Source organism: Leucopleurus acutus (genome assembly GCF_964270905.1).
Source record: "Leucopleurus acutus genome assembly, chromosome: 15".
Classification (NCBI taxonomy): Eukaryota; Metazoa; Chordata; class Mammalia; order Artiodactyla; family Delphinidae; genus Leucopleurus; species Leucopleurus acutus.
This window is the reverse complement of record NC_139157.1, coordinates 32,200,108-32,220,144: the sequence shown is the minus strand read 5'-3', so window position 1 is coordinate 32,220,144 and position 20,037 is coordinate 32,200,108. Positions and strand designations below refer to the sequence as shown.

The 20,037-nt window shown below is 38.9% G+C and overlaps 1 protein-coding gene across 2 annotated transcripts in view; it reads right to left on the bottom strand.

Annotated features, from left to right (window-relative positions):
- SAMD3 (sterile alpha motif domain containing 3) overlaps positions 1 to 20,037 on the bottom strand; it is a gene marked incomplete at its 3' end in the record, with an annotated part of 47,718 nt that overhangs the window by 304 nt on the left and 27,377 nt on the right. For both annotated transcript variants that reach the window (XM_082855710.1, XM_082855711.1), the window contains exons 6-9: positions 18,778 to 18,945; positions 7,226 to 7,426; positions 809 to 980; positions 213 to 295 (exon numbers count right to left, since the gene is read on the bottom strand). In XM_082855710.1, the coding sequence (XP_082711836.1) occupies positions 213 to 295; positions 809 to 980; positions 7,226 to 7,426; positions 18,778 to 18,945 (624 nt within the window). The remainder of the gene's footprint in view (positions 1 to 212; positions 296 to 808; positions 981 to 7,225; positions 7,427 to 18,777; positions 18,946 to 20,037) is intronic.

The window sequence follows — 20,037 nt, the reverse complement described above, 5'->3', positions numbered from 1 at the left end:
AGTAGTCACCACCCCATGATGTGTAAACTAGCTAAATAATACAAGATGCCTCAATCTAACCATGATATTACAATATATGAGCTTGTTGCAATTTAGCATTATTTGTAAATATGACAAAACATAACTTCAAAATAGGCCACCATCCTGCTTCAAATAAATAATCATATAAAGATATGAAATCTCAAACCAGTGATCATTGAAATACCGCATACCTTCTCATTCACAATGACAAAAAGGCTGGGATCCTCCCCGAAAACATCTGGTAGGAGTAAACAGGTGGCTGTCATCTTCATATCTGTCAAAGCAAACAGGCTCACAGTCCAAGTAAAAATAAGCTCTTACCAATTGTTGTAAGTAAAGCCAGTATCAAAACATGTGGATTATTTTTTGTTACCTTCTACAGAGAACAAACGAGACTTCTTAGATCAGTGTTTCCCTACCATTTTTTAAACCAACATCCCCTTCTAATAAACATTCAAGATCTCCTGTTCTACCCTCCAGATCACTGCCAGGAGAAGAGAAGAGTTCTGTACTCTCTGTCCCTCAGCCAGGGTGATTTCATTGTACTCTACCTTGTGGCTTGTAAATTACCTTGTGTATGAAATTGACAGGTTACTAGTTTCCTAAATATAATTTTACAATATCAAGTGTACTTTTAAAATCTACACCTCAACTCCTCCTAGTTGAGAAATTCTTTTTTCTTTCCCACATGTTGTTTCACTGAATTCTACAAAGCATGGCTTTCCTAATTATCCTGAATTACACAGATAACTGAGACCAGAGCACCCTATCCCTTACGTTTACTAACGTTTCAACGTGTCTTCATCCGTATGCTGTTTCATTTTTTCTTGCAATGCAATATTGATTGGATTGTCCACCAAAGAAAAAGAAGCCAGTATATTTTCTGAATAGGATTCCAAAATGTGCCTTGTTTTCTTATAAATATCTGTTCTTGTAAGAAGCTGGAATTCTCTGAACAGCTGAAAAAAGAAAAAGATCACAAGAAAAGCTAATGTATAGAATGTAAGGAAGTAAATTACTCTTTAAAATTATATTAAGCTCTGAATGTTAGTTTATATACTAGATATTTGATTAGCTTTAGTGGAGAAGTATAAAGACTTAGGACGGAGGAGGAGAAAAGAATGAAAGCCTGAAGTGAACTGTCAGATTTCAAGAAGCAAACCTTGAAAAATTCCTGACCATGGTATCCTAAAGGGAAAAGAGCTTTAGAAACTGTAAGATCAGACAGAACTAAAGGGTGAAAACCAAAATGAGTCTAGGAGATTTGACTACAAGGTGAAAGCAAAAACAGTTTACCTGTGTGGAAACCCCTTTACTCAAAACCACCTTTTCTTGCCACTGCCTAAGTTCTTCCCTGCGGAGAAGTCCACCACCACTGTCCCCCTCCCAACTTTTCTGACAGAGTGGCATTATAAGAAGACTGTTCGTCACCAACACTAGTAGGAATTATGTAATTATCACTTTCCTTAAAACACTATAAGGAACAGTTATATACTACCCACTGGGTCTCATCATTTCCTGAGTATCTTGGTGGATCCTAAATTGCCCAAAGATTAGGTCCAAAAGTTAAGTTATTGGAAAACTGGCATTCACATTCTCATAAAGACATAGCGGCTCTACTATCAGGCAACACTCAGTGGACGACTAATTTAGATTAATACCCTACAAAGAACCTCTCTCAGCAGGGAGATGTGAAGTGAGGCATGAGGAAGGTAAATATTGTCCACTTTCCTGGGCGCACAGCTTAGGAATTTTTTTAACCTTTTTCAAAAAAAATTAATCTCAGGTCGACCTTAAAGTTGCAGAAAGAGTAAACAGAGCTCGCAACTTCCCCCAAGGCTAACCCTTCTGATCCATTTGAAAGTACGCTGTAGATACCCCTTAAAGCTTCATTGCATGTTATTATTCCTTGTACTTAGCTAGAAGTACAAGGATGCTCTCCTATATAACTACAGCATAACCATCAAAATCAGGAAAATCGAATCCATTCAAACTTGCCGGTTGTTGCAGTCATGCTCTTTATAAATCCAGAACCTAATCCAGGAACACGTGAGATTTAGAGATCATGTTTCTTTAGTCTCCTTCAATCTGAAGCAGCATCTTGGTTTTCTTCAATTCCCTGACATTTTTGAAAAGTAGAGGCCGATTACTTAGCAGAGCGCCCTTCATTCTAGGTTTGTACGATGTTTCTTCATGATTTATGAATCATGGCAAGAATGCTGGCACCCCTCCATCAGAAGGTGGTAACTGGTGCCAGTACTGAAGACACTAACTTATCACTCGGTGGAGATGGAATCTGACGGGTTAATTAATATATGTTATTAACATATAGTTGTAAGTGTTTTAAGGGGGGTTTCCCTTGAGTTGATGTAAATATATTGTTTTTCCTGTCTTTCAGCCATAAGATTTCACATCCACCAATGATTCTTGCCTGAATGAAGTATTACTGTTGAATATGATAGTTGCCAAATGGTGATTTTCTAATTCCATAATTCTTTCTAAATTTATTGGCTTTCTACTCTACGGTGTAGCTTTCTCTTCTCCTACATTAATTTATTCATTTATTTGTATCACTACAGAATAATAAATCCCTCTTTACTCAAATGATCATAACTCTAATCCTTTCATTATTTATATTAATGCTCAGATTGTCCGCATTCGGCCAGTAGGAGTTGACCCCTGAATCCTCTTGACATAGCCTCTTGGTCTGTGAGCACTTCCTTAGTTTCTGGCACTACACAATATTTCAGGCTCGTCTCGTATTTTTTCTGCCTCAGCCTTGGAGTCAGCTATTTCTCCAAAAGCCCCGGGTTCCTTTTAATGGAGAATGATATTTAAAAACTAAGATTTCAGCCCTTGATGTGCTCATTGCTTCACTGGTGTTCTAGGATTTCTTACAGAACAAAGCTAGGAAATACATATCTGCATATACATGCACACATACAGACATACATCTATCTGTTTAAATATCTATATATACGTATTAAAAACCATGAGTTCACACTGATACCTTCAATTCCAACCCAGCAACACAGGCCTTATTCCAACCTCCCTGCTTCCCATACATCCTCTCTCAACAGCGAAAACCTGGCTCCCATTATCCCGGATGTATTGATATTTACTTATTTGCCCAAATCTTCCCCAAACCTCATGTAGCCAAACCCCCAGTCGTGAATGGTCAGTCACAGAATAGCCCCTCTCTCTACAACCCCAGGTTTTGTCCCAAAGGTTATTAACCTTAATCATTTTTCCTTTTCTATTCAGATTGGATCATTTCTATCTTCAAGTTCACAGACCCTTAGTTTGCATTTCCCAATAAGCATTTCCCTATCCAATGATGTTTTCATTTCAGATAAATGTTCTTTTCAGTTCTGAATTTCAATTTGGTTCTTTTAAAATATACATTCCATTCTCTGCTAAGATGCCCCGCAGTGCTGCTGCAAGGAATTCACTGGTTTTACCGTGTTCCCACCACCCTGAAGCAGCTGGCTTGATAGAACGGTGAAATGGCCTTTTGAAGACTTCGTTACAGCACCAGTTAGGTAGCAGTTCCTTGTAGGGCTGGGGAAAGGTTCTCCAGGAGCTGTATATGCGCTGAGTCAGAGCCCAATATATGGTGCCGTTTCTCTCATAGCCAAAATTCACAGGTCCAGGAATCCAGGGATGGAAAACAGAGCGGCACCACTCACTATTACCCCTAGTGACCACTAGCAGGGAGTCTGGATTAAACTGTGTTCCTTTCAAGGGTGTTAAATTTTGTTGTGGCAGGCAATTAAATTTCTGGTTGATCCTTCTGGTTCTGTCAGACTTAATCTTGTTGTTTGTTTGAATGAGTTTGTTTCGGTTTATTTTGGTTTTTGTCCTTATTTCTAGTCAATGGCCCCAACTCAAATCTAGGACATAAAGTATGGACTTCCTGGAGTCTCAGATGGACGCCAAGACTCTCAGCAAGGTCTTCCCACTCTGATTGGGCCGGAATTCTTATTTTTCAACACCGTGTCGCCTCTGCTTTCAGGTTGCCATCCTGTGGCAGCCCCTCTTCGCAGCTTTGTGGGGTCTTGTCCTGTGCAGTCCAGCTCTCAGCCAAAGACCTGTGGGGGATCTCTCCATGGACTTCTGCCCTCCATCTTTCCTCTAGGACCTTCTCTCGCAAATACCAGCTACTTCATCATTCCCAAACTCCCACCTCTAACTATTCAACTCTGTGAGACCACCATTCTGCTTGGCTTTCACCTTTTTGTGCCATGATCTAGAAAGTAACCCCAAGGAAGAAAACTGAGGCACATCCTGTATGTTCCCCTTTAATCAAGATCAGAGTCCTACGGATACAGAGAACAAACTAGTGGTTGCCAGAGGGAAGGGGATGGGGAATGGGTGAAATACATGAAGGGGACCAAGAGGTAAAAAATTACTAGTTATAAAATAAATAAGTCACAGGGATGTAAGGTACAACACAGGAAATATAGTCAATATAATTGTAATAACTTTCTATAATGCATAATCTATAAAAATATCGAATCACTATGTTGTACGCCTGAAACTAACATAATGTTGTAAGTCAACTATTATTCAATTAACTTATTAAAAATAATCAATTTCATAAAACAAAAACAAGAGCAGAGTCCTGCGATGCCTACTCTCCAATGCCTGGAAGCAGTTGCCTCATAGATATTTTTCCCAGTTTTATCCATGTTAATGATGGGAAGGTAGGTCCAGGACCACTTTCTCCATCATGGCCAAAAACAAAACTCAGATTCTCTTGTTTTCCTTTGAAACTTTATATTAGCTGGTGATTCTTAGGCACTTCACTTAAGTTTTAAACAATGATTGTTGAAATAGTTTCTCAGTAATGTGAAAACTATAGCATTTCAAAGGATTTACTGGAAATTTGAGGAATTATTTAAATTTGTGTTTGGTATTTTCCCCTCTTCAACTTTTCTTACTTGTCTTGTGCCACATCCACTAGGTCCCAGTAACAAATTCCTAGTTGATAATATTCTACTCTCAGGAAGTACATTTTAAAAGTTTAAACTTTTAAATTTTCTGTTGAGAGAAAGTTTTTTGAGAGGAGGACGTTGATGAGTACAGGTGGTAATTGAGGGTCCTGGGACCAGCTTCCCACACTGGCTGCTTCTCTTCAACCACCCTGCGTCCACCAGCTCCCTAAGCGCCAAGTGTTTTCACATTGGCAGTAGAAACAAACAGGTGATGGGGGAGGTCTGAAGCAGAGGCAGCTGTCCTACTACAGGGATTGTTTGTTAGCCGGGTATTTGTAAGCAAGGTCGAACTTGCTTTTATTTTCAGAAGCACCACAAGGATTTTATGAATTGTTAATCCCAGCTAGCTACCCAAGGCTGAGTTAGGGACGTACTTCCTGAAGAAGCCTAAAATGTTTAATCCTTTTTTTTACAACAATAAATAGGGCAACTTTATTCAGTAAGTACAGCCATTACCAAAACTATACCCCAATCCACATTTTGAATATAAAGGTGAAAGACCTGAGGGAATAGGAAGAAAAGACTTACAGATGCCACAATGGGAGACTTAAACAAAGCAGGAGAGATACAGCCTTAGGTCTGAAATGTCTCTACTCTTCATTAGAGCTATAATGAACCCCAGATTCACTATCAACTATAGTTCTTTGAAACGCCACTGAACCATAGCTCATCTGTTTTAATCACTAAAACTTTGTAGGCTGCAGTCCAGTGAAAACCTCAAAGGTTGCCACATCAGTGACCAGAGCAGCCTTACCAACCACTGTTGTAAGTGGGGAATGGGGAAAATACATGAAGGGGACCACGAGTCCCCTTGGTTTGTGTCCCCCACCAAATGTTTGTGTCCCCCACCAAATTCATATGTTGAAACCTAGCAGTGTGATGGTATTAGGAGATGAGGTCTTTGGGAGGTGCTTAGGTCATGAGGGCAGAGTCCTCATAAATGGGGTTAGTGCCCTTATACAAAAGCCCCCAGAGAGCTAGCTTGCCCTTCAGCCATATGAAGTTACAGCTAAGAAGCACCATCCATGAACCAGAAAGTGGACTCTCACCAGACACTAAATCTGAAGGTACCTTGATCTTGAACTTCCCCGACTCCAGAACTGGGAGAAATAAATTTCAATTGTTTATAAGCTACTCAGTCGATGGTATTTTTGTTTACAGCAGCTACTAACTCACCTACTAACTCATCCAGCATTCAAAAAAATCAATACTTCATTTATATTTTACACACAGTACTCTGCTAGGTATTCTGGGAAGTACTACAATGTTCAGAACATGCTCCTTACATTTAAAGAGTTTACAGGCTATCAGTTTAACAGTTTTTCGCTTTAAAAGTATACTTTGTACGTGTGTCAATCTGGCATACTCTTCTAACAGCTAGAGGCTACCGTATATTACTGTTCCTAGCAACCCAAAGATTAAGGAGAAAGCAAGCAATAAATAAGGTAGGGTTGCTGAGAAAAAATTAAATAAAATAATCCATGTAAAGCACTGAGAACATAGCTGCTATGTAGCAAACACTCAGATGTTTGCTATAGACATTATGTTTAAAATAAAGCATGTAGGCAAATTCTTATTTCCATTTCTTTTGGAAGAAGAAAAGCCTGTAAAACTTTTCATTTCCAGTTTGGTTGACTGCACCTACAGAATTCCTCCATGAAATGTATTCTCAGATAAAAACACTGAAAAGTCTTTCATTATACACTACAGCCAAAATTACACTAAAATTGTACCAGGACCCTTTAATGTCCACCTTAAATAAACTAAATGGCAGGGTGTCTGATCTACCCATACACTTCGTATATTTTAAGACCACTTTATGAAATGATTTAGGATCATAAAGGAAATAGATTTTGAGTAATGTTGCATGCTAACAGTTATCTCATAAACTATCTTGACTGTCTAAATGCATGGAAAGGGAGAATGCTGCCCACTGTCAAAATACCCCAAAGTAGTGGTGCCCCTGCCTCCACAATGTGTCCAGTGATAGAGAACTCTTCAAAGCTGAAGGCAGCCAGTGTGCGCTATCAGAATATGATTCCAGAAATTTTTACCAAATGGTCCTACTTGTACCCCTTGGGCCTCACGCATTCTCCTGAGATTCATAAGCACCGTCTTGCTGCACAGTCTTGTTAACACTCCAAGAGGAAAGAGACAAAAATCAGTTTGGACATTATAATCAGACTATTATAAGCAAATAAAAATACCTGATAGGGGCACTTCAGGAAAGGAAACATTTTAAGAATGACCTTGAGAGGTGCTCTGCTGCCGATCAACTTTCTTCTTATTTCCAAAGTCTGGCTCATCCTCTTATCAATTTCACTCCAGTCCTTTTCTGTTTTCACATATTCTTGCTGGAACCAGTTAATATGTTCATCTACCTCAAAATCTAAACAAACAGCTTCCTCCTACAAAATATTTTCAAAATGTTAATATGTTCCATGTTTCAAGTGGCAGTTTAATGCTTCATGAAAACCTGAATTATGGGCTGTATGACATACTCAACGATTCACTCATGGGGTGAGCACGACTATGTAGCATTATGCTTGGCTTTGAATGTGGTTAACAAATGTCTTTGATGCTGTGAACAAATCAAAGAGTTAATTACTGACTCTGGAATTATAATCTGTTCTCTTTTTTAAAAATTTTATTTATTCATTTACTTAATTTTTGGCTGCATTGGGTCTTTGCTGCTGCAAGCGGGTTTTCTCTAGTTGCTGAGAGCAGGGGCTACTCTTTGTTGCGGTGGGTGGGCTTCTCATTGCGGTGGCTTCTCTTGCTGTGGACCACTGGCTTCTAGGTGCACGGGCTTCAGTAGTTGTGGCACATGGGCTTCAGTAGTTGTGGCTCGCGAGCTCTAGAGCGCAGGCTCAGTAGTTGTGGTGCACGGGCTTAGTTGCTCCGCGGCATGTGGGATCTTCCCAGACCAGGGCTCGAACCCGTGTCCCCTACATTTGCAGATGGATTCTTAACCACTGCACCACCAGGGAAGTCCCATAATCTGTTCTCTTGACAGATCTAAGAGTTATTTCATTTCCTACATACCTTTTTACGTGGAAACCTAGATTACCCAGAATGTTCACACTGAATAGAAATGTCATTTATTTCTATGCATTTAAATTTTAGAAGACAAAATATTAAGAAGAGATAAAAGGTTTTAAATTAAGTTTTTGTTATTGTTATTGCTTGTACTTTTCCTTCTTAAATGCTTTTTTAGGGCTGCAGTACCATGCCATATAATCCAAATTCAAAATAATTATGGTGGGTATTTTGTGATGCTGAATCATGAAGCTGTCAGTTATATTCGCTATGCATTTGGGTACACTGGATGGGGTGGGGTGGCTAAAAGTACCTCACATATTCTCATTAAGAATCTAAGGTAGGGACTCCCCTGGTGGCGCAGTCGCACCTACTGCCCGCAAGCCTCAACTACTGAAGCCCGTGCACCTAGAGCCCGTGCTCCACAACAAGAGAAGCCACTGCAATGAGAAGCCCATGCACGCAATGAAGAGTAGCCCCAGCTCGCCGCAGCTAGAGAAAGCCCACGTGCAGCAAGACCCAATGCAGCCAAAAATAAATAAATACATAAACGTATTTTTAAAAAGTCTAAGATAATCAACAGGCTTTGAGAAGAAAAAAATCTTTCTAGAAAAGTTAGTTGAGCGGACATTTGGCTGAACTACACTTGAATCAACAAGTTGACAAACTGTCTAGCTGACCAGAATGTGAGCAGATGTTACCTGTAAAAGATGGAAAAATGGTAAAGAGCCTAAAAGGCTCCTATATCAAGACTTTTACAAGCATTTTAGGAAAGCGTCAGGTAGATCCACTATCTGTGAACATAGGATGATTAGCAAGACACAGACCAAGTGAACAAATTCCTAGAAAAATATACAAACAGACTAAAAAGAAATTCCTAGAACCTTACATAAATTTTATTAGAAGACAAAAGTCTTTCCACAAAGAAAATACCAAGACCTGAAGTTTTCACAGACAAATTCTACTAAACTTTCAAAACAGAGGGCATACCAAATTTATGCAAATTTTTTCAAGGAGTCAAAAAGAAAAAGAGATTCTATGAAGAATTCCAACCCATTCTATGAAGCCTCTATGTCTACTACATTGATTCCCAAACCTGAAAGAACTGTATGAGAGAGGATAATTACAGGTCAATCTCATTCATGAACAAAGTTGCAAATATTAGGAACAAGGAACAACTAACTTGGATCTACCCCAGAAATGCAACAAGGGTTTGACGTTAGTAACTGGTCATGCTCCCTGCTAACTATGGTGTTCCCCAGAGAGTGTCTTTAACCCTCTAACTCCTCTAAGGGGGTATTTACCTGAGTTATCCGGTCTAAAAGCCACTAGCCACATATGGCCATGGAGCATCTGAACTGTGGCTAGACCAAATTAAGATGTGTGCTGGCAACACTGAATTTCAAAGACTTAGGATGAAAAACAAGAATGTAAAACATCTCATTAACAATTTTTCATAATGATTACATGTTGAAATGATAATATTGGGTTAAGTAAACTATACTCTTAATGTTATAATTCCGCCTGCTTCTTTTTACGTTTTTTAATGTGGCTGCTAGGAAACCTTAAATTATATCTGTGGTTTGTATTATATTTTTATTGAACAGTGCTGTGTTAGATGCTAGAGTTTTCTTCATACCAAATTCCAGTCATCCCTGTTTCCACTTCTATTGTCATCGGAAACGATATTTCCCTGTGTAACTTGAACAGTCTCTTTCCTTAACATTCAGTCACGTGTCTTAGTCAATCAGCAGGGAAACTGCTTTGACTTTGCCCCGTGTTTCCGAGTGCACGGCTGACTTGTAAAACTTCACAGTATTAGCAAATGTGCCACCTGCTGATGGCAGTAATTGCATTATATCCAGAATGCAATTAACTGTCAACGTTTTTCTTCAACTTTTGCTTCTTGTTCAGTTTTGCACCATGAGAGAAACATCTGTGGAAAAGGCTGCAAAAATGATTAGTATTTATACAATAAATCATTATGTCAGGTGCAGTAAGAAACAAACAGTAAATGCCCTAAAAGAAATTAAAAGAAACCTAGTGCTATGTCCTTAGCACTGACTAAGCAGTTTTTGCATGACTTTCAATTTCATTGTATTTGTAAGCCAAAGAAAGCTAACACACAAAACTGTTTCATGACTTTCAAAGTCACTGGGTACATATATACCCAATAAGTAGGAAAAGAAATGTTTTAAGAGAGAAATGAATTACAGTAGCCCCCTACTTATCTGCGGGGGATACGTTCCAAGAGCCCCAGCGGAAGCCTGAAACCACAGATGGCACTGAACCTTATATATACACTATGTTTTTCCCTTAATACGTACCTATGATAAAGTTTAATTTATAAATTAGGCACAGTAAGAGATTAACAACAATAATAATAAAATAGAACAATTATAACAATACACTGTAATAAAAGTTATGTGAACTCTCTCTCAACTTAAAACTTATAAATTGTTTATTTCTAGAACTTTCCATTTAATATTTTCAGAACAGAGTCGACTGAAGGTAACTGAAACCCCAGAAAGTGAAACTGTGGATGTTGCGGGGGGCTACTGTATAAGTATAGTGTTAGTAATTTAACACCCGGCAGTTTGTTTATTTATTTATCTATTTATTTATTTAACAAAAGTCTGGAGGACTTTGGATGCAAGGACACCCCACAATCACTTATTAAATCCCTGTGTTCCTGTCCTAGATATAGCATAAGTTTAAAAAAAAAAGCATAAATTAACCCCTCTACAGAAACTGCTGCAACATTCCCAGTATATGTTTGATAAGATATTTCACATCAGAATCGGGCAAAATATTGTGTTTTCTTCATGTTTCAGACTCTGAGAAAAGTCCATAATACTCCATCACTTGATGAAGCCTGCCCTGGAACAGGAGAATCACTGAGATGTGGATCCAAAGCCTGACGTGCTGTACTTGGAGCCGCTGGTATTACTCAGGATAGGCAAGATGCTGCTGCTCTATCTAACAACGCCCAAACGTCAGAGCAACAGACGTTTATCACTCATGTGAACGTCCCTCTCGGGGCCCAGCTTCTCATCCTCTTCACCCAAGAAACTGGCTCCACCATCTAGAATATCAGTCATCATTGCAAAAGCAAGGGGAAAGATGGGGCACTGCATACTGGATCTTCAATGCGCTTGACATTTCTTCTCACGTTCCATTGATCAGTCAGTCTCATGGCCACATCTCACTTCAAGGGAGTGGAGATGTACCAACCTGCTGATTGTCTGGAGGAGATGAGCTGATTAAATTGGTGAGCAGCAATCACATCCACACTCATCCACCTCTGCGTTTCTTACTATGTGAGAGCACAGCTCTCCTTATAGCTTTAGCCAATTTCAGACAGGGTTTTCTGGTAGCTATAGCCAAAACCATAATAATTGAACACTGGAACACCCAATTCTCAAACCAGAAATCAATTCCCTAGATGAATTCTATGTCTAGCAATGAATCCTTCAAATACCAAGGAGAGATTTAAGACATTCGCAGATAAATAAAAAGTGAGAGGATTGATCACTAGCGGATCTGCCCTACCAGAAATGCTAAAGATGGTCTTTCAAGCTAAAATGGAAGAACACTGACTGTAACTCAAATCCACAAGAAAAAGAGCAGTGGTAAAGGTCACTACATAGGTAAGTACAAAAGACCGTATCAATGTATTTTCAGGTTGTAACTCCTTCTTTCTCCCATCTTGTTTTAAAAACAATTGCATGAAGCAAGAGTTATAAATTCTGTGTTGATGGGCATACAGGGTATAAAAGGAAGACAAGTGTAGTTATACAGGGGCAAAGTTTTTATATGCTGTTATAATTAAATGGATATTAATCCAAACTAGATTATTATAAATCAAGATGTTAGCTGTAATCCCCAGGGCAACCACTAAGGAAACAACTATGAATGTTTATTTACTAAAAGAAACAATAGGGAAATTAAATTAATACACTAGAAAATATTTACTTAACACAAAATAAGGCAGTAATTAAGGAATAAAGTAACAAGAAAAAGATGACATATAGAAAACAAATAGCAGACATAAATCCTAACTTACCAGTAATCGCATTAGGTAACTGACAAAATGGATTTTAAAAAAATGATCTAAATATATACTGTCTACTAGAGACACACTTTAGATTCAAAGACATAAGTAGATTGAAAGTAAAAAGATGGGAAAAGATATACCAGTAAGCAGTAACCGAGAGACAGAATAGCTATACTAATATGCAACAAAATAAATTTTAAGACAAAAATTGTTCCTAGAGACAAAGGAAGATATTTTATAATGGGAAGAGGGCCAATCCATTAGGAAGATATAACAATTATAAACTTATATACACCTAGCAACGGCATCCCCAGTCACGTGGCAAAAACTGATAGAATGGAAGGGAGAAAGACAATTCAGTAATAATAGTAGCTGGAGATTTTAATATGTCACTTTCAATAATGAACAGAGCCACTAAACAGATGGTAAACAAGGAACTGGAAGACTAGAGTGACTGCTATTCCTGGAGAAGACATGGATGGTAAGAACTTGAAGCTGGATATAATAAATCATGCATGAAATGAAAACCTCCAAGAAGATGGTATCAAAAGGAATTTTGAAGAAACTGATTGATAGGATTAAATTATTTACTTAAAACTCTTTACAAAAACCAAAATATAGACTACATTAACCGATAAAGATAAAATAATCTGTGCACTTAAAGATCACATTAATAGCCTCCAAACTGAGAGAACTTCATTGCAATTAGGAAAAAAAAAAAAGAAAGAAAGAGAGAAAAGCAAAAGCCCCTGTGGGAAATTCAAAGTCCTTCCTGCACTGCTTCAAGAAACCAAAATAAATGTTCACCACATATCCATGTCAGAGTTAATCTACTCCATAAAGACAGAGGAGAATCTTTCCAAAGTGGATGAAAAGATCAGGCATAAATGTGAAGGACTGGACACATGAAAGATTCAAGCCAGGTTTTTATCAGAAAAATTTGAAAGAAGCAATGACTATTATTAAAGTCAGCTTATATCCCAAGAGTGAAAAGTTTATGGTAGTAAGTCAAAGCCTCTATTGGCTGAAAGAAACCTCAATAACTTAAGAAAATAAAATGCGTGCATTAGTCAAAAAGCATTAAAGACGAGTTTAAGCATTTCAAAGTATGTTTGCATCCTGATGTTTCAAATGGGGCATGGAGGGGGGAGGGATAAATTAGGAGTTAGCAGAGGCCCAAAGGGACCACCAAGGAATCCTCTGGATGGAGAGATTTCTGAGAAATGATGTGCATCAGGCTGGGTGAGTGTGAAGATCGGGGTCCAGGGCCCTATGTCAACTGGCTGCCATCCCCACCCCACCCCAGGGTCAGGATGACAGGAGCAGGATGCCTCCACAGGCCATCTCCATCCTGCCATAGCAGGTTCTCCACAAGGGCAAGACAGAGCTTATCCTGGTGCTCCTTGCACTGGCAGAGGCTCGGAACCTTCCTTTGGTCCTACCCTCCCACCTGAGCGCAGCACCCCTAGGCCAGGCTCTAGTTCTCCTATGAGAAGGCAGGTGCTACAAAGGAGTCCCAGGGTTGGTTCTTGAGACAAGGAGCCCCTGTCCTTCCCCTTATTCCAGAAACTGAGGGTGAACCACCCCAGAAATGTCTGTACACTAAGTGCTAAGTGATACTAAGTAATAAACACTAAGTAATCAAATGTAATGTGACAATGGCATAAGAGTAGACTGAGAGACCAGTGGAATAAGGGACAGTGCCCAGAACACACCTAAGTCTTTTGGGGGAACTTAACATACAATAAAAGTACCACCATAAACAAATAAAAAAAGGATGGATTGTTTAGTAATTGGTGTTGTAAGAGCAACTCACCCTATGGATACCCTTACTTAATAGCATATACAAAGACAGACTCCAGATGACTTAAAGATCTAAACATGAAAATGCAAACTATAAACTTAATAAGAGAAAGAGTAGGAGAATATCTCTGTGACTTAGGGCATGGGAAGGACTGCTTCCTACAAATTAACAAGAAAAAGATGCCAACCCATTAAAAACTGGGCAATGGATCTAAAGAGGTAATTTTCTAAAAGAAGAAACTCAAAAGTCTAACGAACACATGAAGAGATGCTCAGACTCATCAGTTATCAAGGGAAATGCAAATCACAAGAATCAGATTGCACTTTATACCTATTAGACTTGGCAAAACTCACAAGGCTGGCTAGTGCCAAGCAATGGCAGGAAGACAAGGATATGCAGTATTATGGGAGTGAGACTAACAAAATCATCCTAGAAAGTAATTGGTCAGATTAACTACATGCATGCCCTCTGCCCCATCAGTTCCACTTCTTGGTGGACAAGCCAAAGGAATAACACACAGGTGAGTCCATAACCAGACAGGTATAATGGCGTTCTCTGCAGTACAATCTGTTGAGGGGCTTGAGGCAAGGGCTTGTAATAATCGTTACAATCATGGGCTAGAAATATACATAGTAACATGAATGAGTCTTAAAGAGTGTCGGTGAAAAAGTGAAACACGAATGAGGTATAGAGTACATGTTCACTGGGTCAAATATGTATAAACCCAAAATCATAGTACACATTTTAGAACACCTTACAAACAAAAAGATACAGATGAAACACAATAGAAGGATTGCCCAAGAGCAGAGGTGGGGAAGAGGGCAGAGAAGAACGAGCACAAAAAGAAGTGAATAGGGCTTCCCTGGTGGCGCAGAGGTTGAGAGTCCACCTGATGATGCAGGGGACGCGGGTTCGTGCCCCGGTCTGGGAGGATCCCACATGCCACGGACCGGCTGGGCCCGTGAGCCATGGCCGCTGCGCCTGCGCGTCCAGAGCCTGTGCTCCGCAAGGGGAGAGGCCACAACAGTGAGAGGCCCGCGTATCGCAAAAAAAAAAAAAAAAAAAAGTGAATAGAACAAGAGAAAGGCCTGGCACAGAACAATGACAATAATGTGCCATGAGGTGAGGAGTTTGATTCACTCAACTTTAACACCTGAGGTTTTGCACAAAAAATAATACAGTACAAAGTTAATTCCACTACTCTGCATGCAGCTCCACACAATTCCTGTAAGCTTTTATTTAAAACCAGTGTGTCTTCATCATTTAAACAGGACAGTGTTTTCAGCAACTTAAGAAATTACTCAGTTAAGATACAAATGAACTTATTAACAAGACAGAAATAGACTCACAGATATAGAAAACAAACTTATGGTTACCAAAGGGGAAAGGGGCTGGGGGAGGGATAAATTAGGAGTTTAATAAATACACACTACTATATATAAAATAGGTAAACAAGGACCTACTGTATAGCACAGGGAACTATATTCAATAGCTTGTAATAAACTATAATGGAAAAGAAACTGAAAAAGAACATATATATGTGTGTATATATATATATATAAATCATTTTGCTGTACACCTGAAACACTGTAAATCAACTAGACTTCAATAAAAAAAAGAAATTACTCAGTTAATTCTGTTTTGAGAATCTAATTATGTCTCCATTTATAAATACTAGAAGAAGTATAATAAAAGGCAATTAAGCAAAGGAAACAGATTTATCAATTCACAGGGCTACAAGTTGCTTGGACCTAAAGCTAAAAGTCAGATGCATAAGAAGCAATGTCACTTATGTTGCATTTGACAGCATGATTTACAAGCAGCAGTGACATGAGGCCGTGAGGTTGGCAAAGGATTTTTAAACATTGCATTTAAAACCAGTATTTTGTAGGACTGATCTGGAAACAGTCTGGTATTCTGACAAGTATAGCCATCTGCATACCATGGTTATAAGTTTCTTTAAGAGCAGAATATGAGGAACCCAGGCATTTTTAAGACTCATGGGTGGATGCTTTGATGCTGCTGAAGCTTTGGGTTTTGTAGCACAGTTTAAGCAGTGCCACGCTGACCTTGAAGACCGAGGTAGGAGGAGGGTTGGGGACAAAAGGTCTGTGACCTAGGCTCAAACTCACACAAATTCTGCAGCTGCTTGGTTATCTGCAGAAGCCCACGTGACAGGACTAAGAAACACACTGTCCTTCGCTGAGGCATCTACCATCAGTTCTTTGGTAAATTCCTTCCAACCACCAAAGGACAAACAACAGAAACAAAACAAATGAAAAATCTCTTCCTCTCCCTTACTCCTTCCCAAAACCTTCCTCCAGTTTAGCCAAACCCACTTCCCTGCCTTTGAGGGAACGGCCTGCCTCCTGGCTTCTTGCCTACATCAATATTTTCCATCTCTACAGCACAGGAGATAACTTTTTTTCTATATTATGGAAATGCTGTGCCCAGTCAAGAAATTTGAAAAGATGTGAAAGTTGTCACAGTGTATCTTAATTCAACTATCTTTAATTTTCAGAAATCATAAAGACATTAAAAAGGAGCTATCAGAAATTCAAAATGAAGCCCAAAATAATTTAGGCAATTCATCTGAAGTCTAAAATCCCATGAGATAAGTGGTATATTCAATGGATTTGTCCCTCTGCTCTTCTTAGTGTTTTTCCATTTGCTTAATCACCATGGAGGGTACAAAACACAGAAACACACTGTAATGTAATATTCTAGTGTAAAGTCTTCTCCATCCTGTAAAGCTTTTGGCTTTACAGAACCAGAGGTCATAAACAGGGATGCTACAGTGTTTAAAAGAATCAGCAATTTGTAGCTCCATTTGTAAGAGGGAGGAAAGTAAATCCTTACGAATTAGATTTGCTTGGCAGGAAAAATGTTGCCTCTTCAGATGTGAACAAGGACCTCTTTTTGCCCCAGTTGGCAGGAAGGTCAAAACTAAATTCTGTTGCAACTTAACTCATCTTGGGCCCTGGTACATTCAATCCCTGTTCTTTTTGTAGCAAAGACCCCTGCATGGGCCTTAGTAGGATTCAATTTAGAATTCTGGCACGTCTACGAGACTCCAAGATAGGAACAACAAAAGGTGTAGTTACATGAAGAATTGAGGTGGTTTTGAGAAAGAACGGAAAGATGATTGTACAAACTGGGTCAGTGATGATGTGTCAACATAGGAGAGGAGCTGCCATTTAGCCTGTGTCCCTCAGGGTGGCCTGTGACCCCCTGGGCTCACCCTTGCTGGGGATAAGTGCTACTTTTCCGATTTTACCATTCATCCATTCCAATGAATTTTGGTGGGACGTGCATCAATTTTGGTGGGATGTGGTGGGAAAGAAAGAAAACTGAATTTGTAAAATTTTAATTCATTTATAAAGGAACTCCATTTGTAGTATATGGAAAATCACATATTTTGAAAATATGCACAATATAATTATGTTCCTTTACAAAGTGGCTTTTTATTTTAAGAATATAAAAGATATTTTAAAATGAACGTAATTCTATCTTATCATGATTTTAGTTTATAATTGCAATATTGCAGTTAAAGTTTCTATAAAATTACACTAAATTTAGGTAACTTTCATCTGTCTTGTCTTTTCATCAAAGAGCAGACATAAAATTATATTATCTTAACTGGCTGTCATTTGAAAATCTCTTTGATTTTATAATTATATATAAAATTATATAAAAAACTATAATAAGGTATTTCTTTTTATTTATTTGGATCTTTTAGTTGCAGCATGCGAACTCTTAGCTGCGGCATGTGGGATCTAGTTCCTTGACCAGGGATTGAACCCGGGCCCCCTGCATTGGAGTGTGGAGTCTTAGCCACTGGACCGCCAGGGATGTCCCAATAAGGTATTTCAAAATACTCCTTCATCTAAAATTTTTCTTACTTCTAATGTTGGGATGAACGGTTTACAAAATATGTTAAAAAATATTCCCGTCCCCTGGTGCTTATAAGTAGTGATAATAAAATTGAGATGATCTGACAGGTTGCTCTATTAATATCAAATAACTATACCAGCTGAAGAAGAAAATAGAATATTTACACCAAGTATATTCACTAACATAAATGTGTCTGTAGTGAAAAATTATATTTACATATTCATGTTCGATTGATGTGAAAATAGGTTTTGGGGAGGACATGAGATTTAGCTTCTATAACTTGATAGTTTGGACATCCTTCCTAAGGAGCTCAATCTACTTTATTAGCAGGGGACATTTTTGTTTCTGAGAACACTTGGGGGCTGTGAGGTAGATAAGGAATATTTATAAAATTTCAGATAATTAGGACCCACGTGAACAGTATGTACAGCAAACCCACTGCAGAGGGAGGAATCTCCAGGCCCTGCCTGGGGCCCTTTGCCTGTAGCTCCTCATGGCCGCCTCTGTACACAGCGAGAACAGTGTGGGGTTTTGGACCCATGCATGTGGAGTAGCTTCCACCCTGAAACCTTGAAACCAGAAGCAACTTGACCCCTACAATATGAGTATCAAAAACACTTTCTGTAGCAATAAGAACAGCAAGAATACCGGATACATTTTAGGATGAGAGGAAAAGAAATTATTCAAAGATCCAGAACTTTAGGGTTTCTCCAGGTTTTTTGAAGACTGTGAAAGAATAAACTTGCGATGCTCAATAACACTCTCTGCTCCGTTTTTGGAAGTCCTCTTTTGGAAATATTCTCATTCACAAAAACAAAACAGATTTTTTTTTTTGGTTTCTGACCCACACCTCAAATTTTCAAAAGGATATTTTATTTTGTTTTCTTTTAAATGTTAGTATTTATTATCCCTTAATCAATCAACCAACCAATACATTGTCAGAACAATTAAAGATTCAATCTTACTTTTATCTGGACAATTTTAATTTCATCAAATCTTGTATCAGCAAGAGATTTCCTTGTCTGGCCTCTTCGGTGTCCAAATTTACACTTATTTCTCATCACTTGTTCATCATCTTCTATGGGTCTTCGAACATATTTAAAACGATCTTTGAGGGCTCGTTTCCATAAAAACTGTGTAAAATTATAAAACAGGGCAGTTAATCTTCAAAGAGATTGGAATAATCCTATATAAACAAAATCTCTGTCTACCACCTTTGGGCTTGAAATTATTTTCCCATCACAGTAATAGAAATAATATATCTATTCTTCTATTTATCCTCACAATAATCTTGTGATAACACTATAAATATATACATATATTGATATTTTGTATAGTACATAGCTATATATGTGTGTGTGTGTACGTGTGTAGTTATATACAATGTCATATAGCTAAATATACTAGCTCTTGAGTCTAGATTTCCTAATTCCTAAAATTGAATACCTTCCACTTTACTCTAGTGTCTCCACAATGCACTCCACTTTCCTGTTGGATTCTAGAAAAGAACTGGTACTGGCTCATGCATATATGGACTGACACGCTTTCTTTAAATGCATCATCAGATGAAGCAGCCTGTGCAACAGAGGAGAGGAAGAGATGGTGCCATTTGGGGAACTGCCAAGAGTTGTGCATGGCAGGAACAGAGAGCTCAAGGTGTGGAAGGGTAGAAGATGCAGAAAACAGAGAAGTCAGCCCCATCCTGAAGGGCATGGTTACCCCAAAAAGAGCTTCAAGGTAATCTGGAACCAGATCCTTCCAAACCCCTCTCTGTGGACAGAGAAGTTCTCTTCTCGAGCAATGGTTCTCAAACTTCCGCCTGAATCACAATTCTTGGAGGATCTGTTAAAACACAGGTTGCTGGGTCCTACCCTCAGAGCCTCTAATTCAGTAGGTCAGGGGCAGGGCTGAGGATCTGCATTTCTTCCAAGTTCCCGAGGGGCGATGCTGATGCTGCTTACCCAGACTCTAGAGGTTCTGCTTCCGCAGGTCTGAGAGGAGCCCAGATGTCTGTAGCCTTTAAAGCTTTGTAGAAAATGGCTGCAGAGCTGGGTTAGGAAGTCCTCTTAGGCCACATTGAGTGGGAAGTGTGGATGGTCAGACTGTGCTCTGGGAGAATCTGTCTGGCATGTGGACAGCTTGGAAGACCAGAGACATGTTTAACAACTTGGGGACACACCTGGGCTTCTTCCTCAACATACCAACACTGCTAACATTCTTTCCCT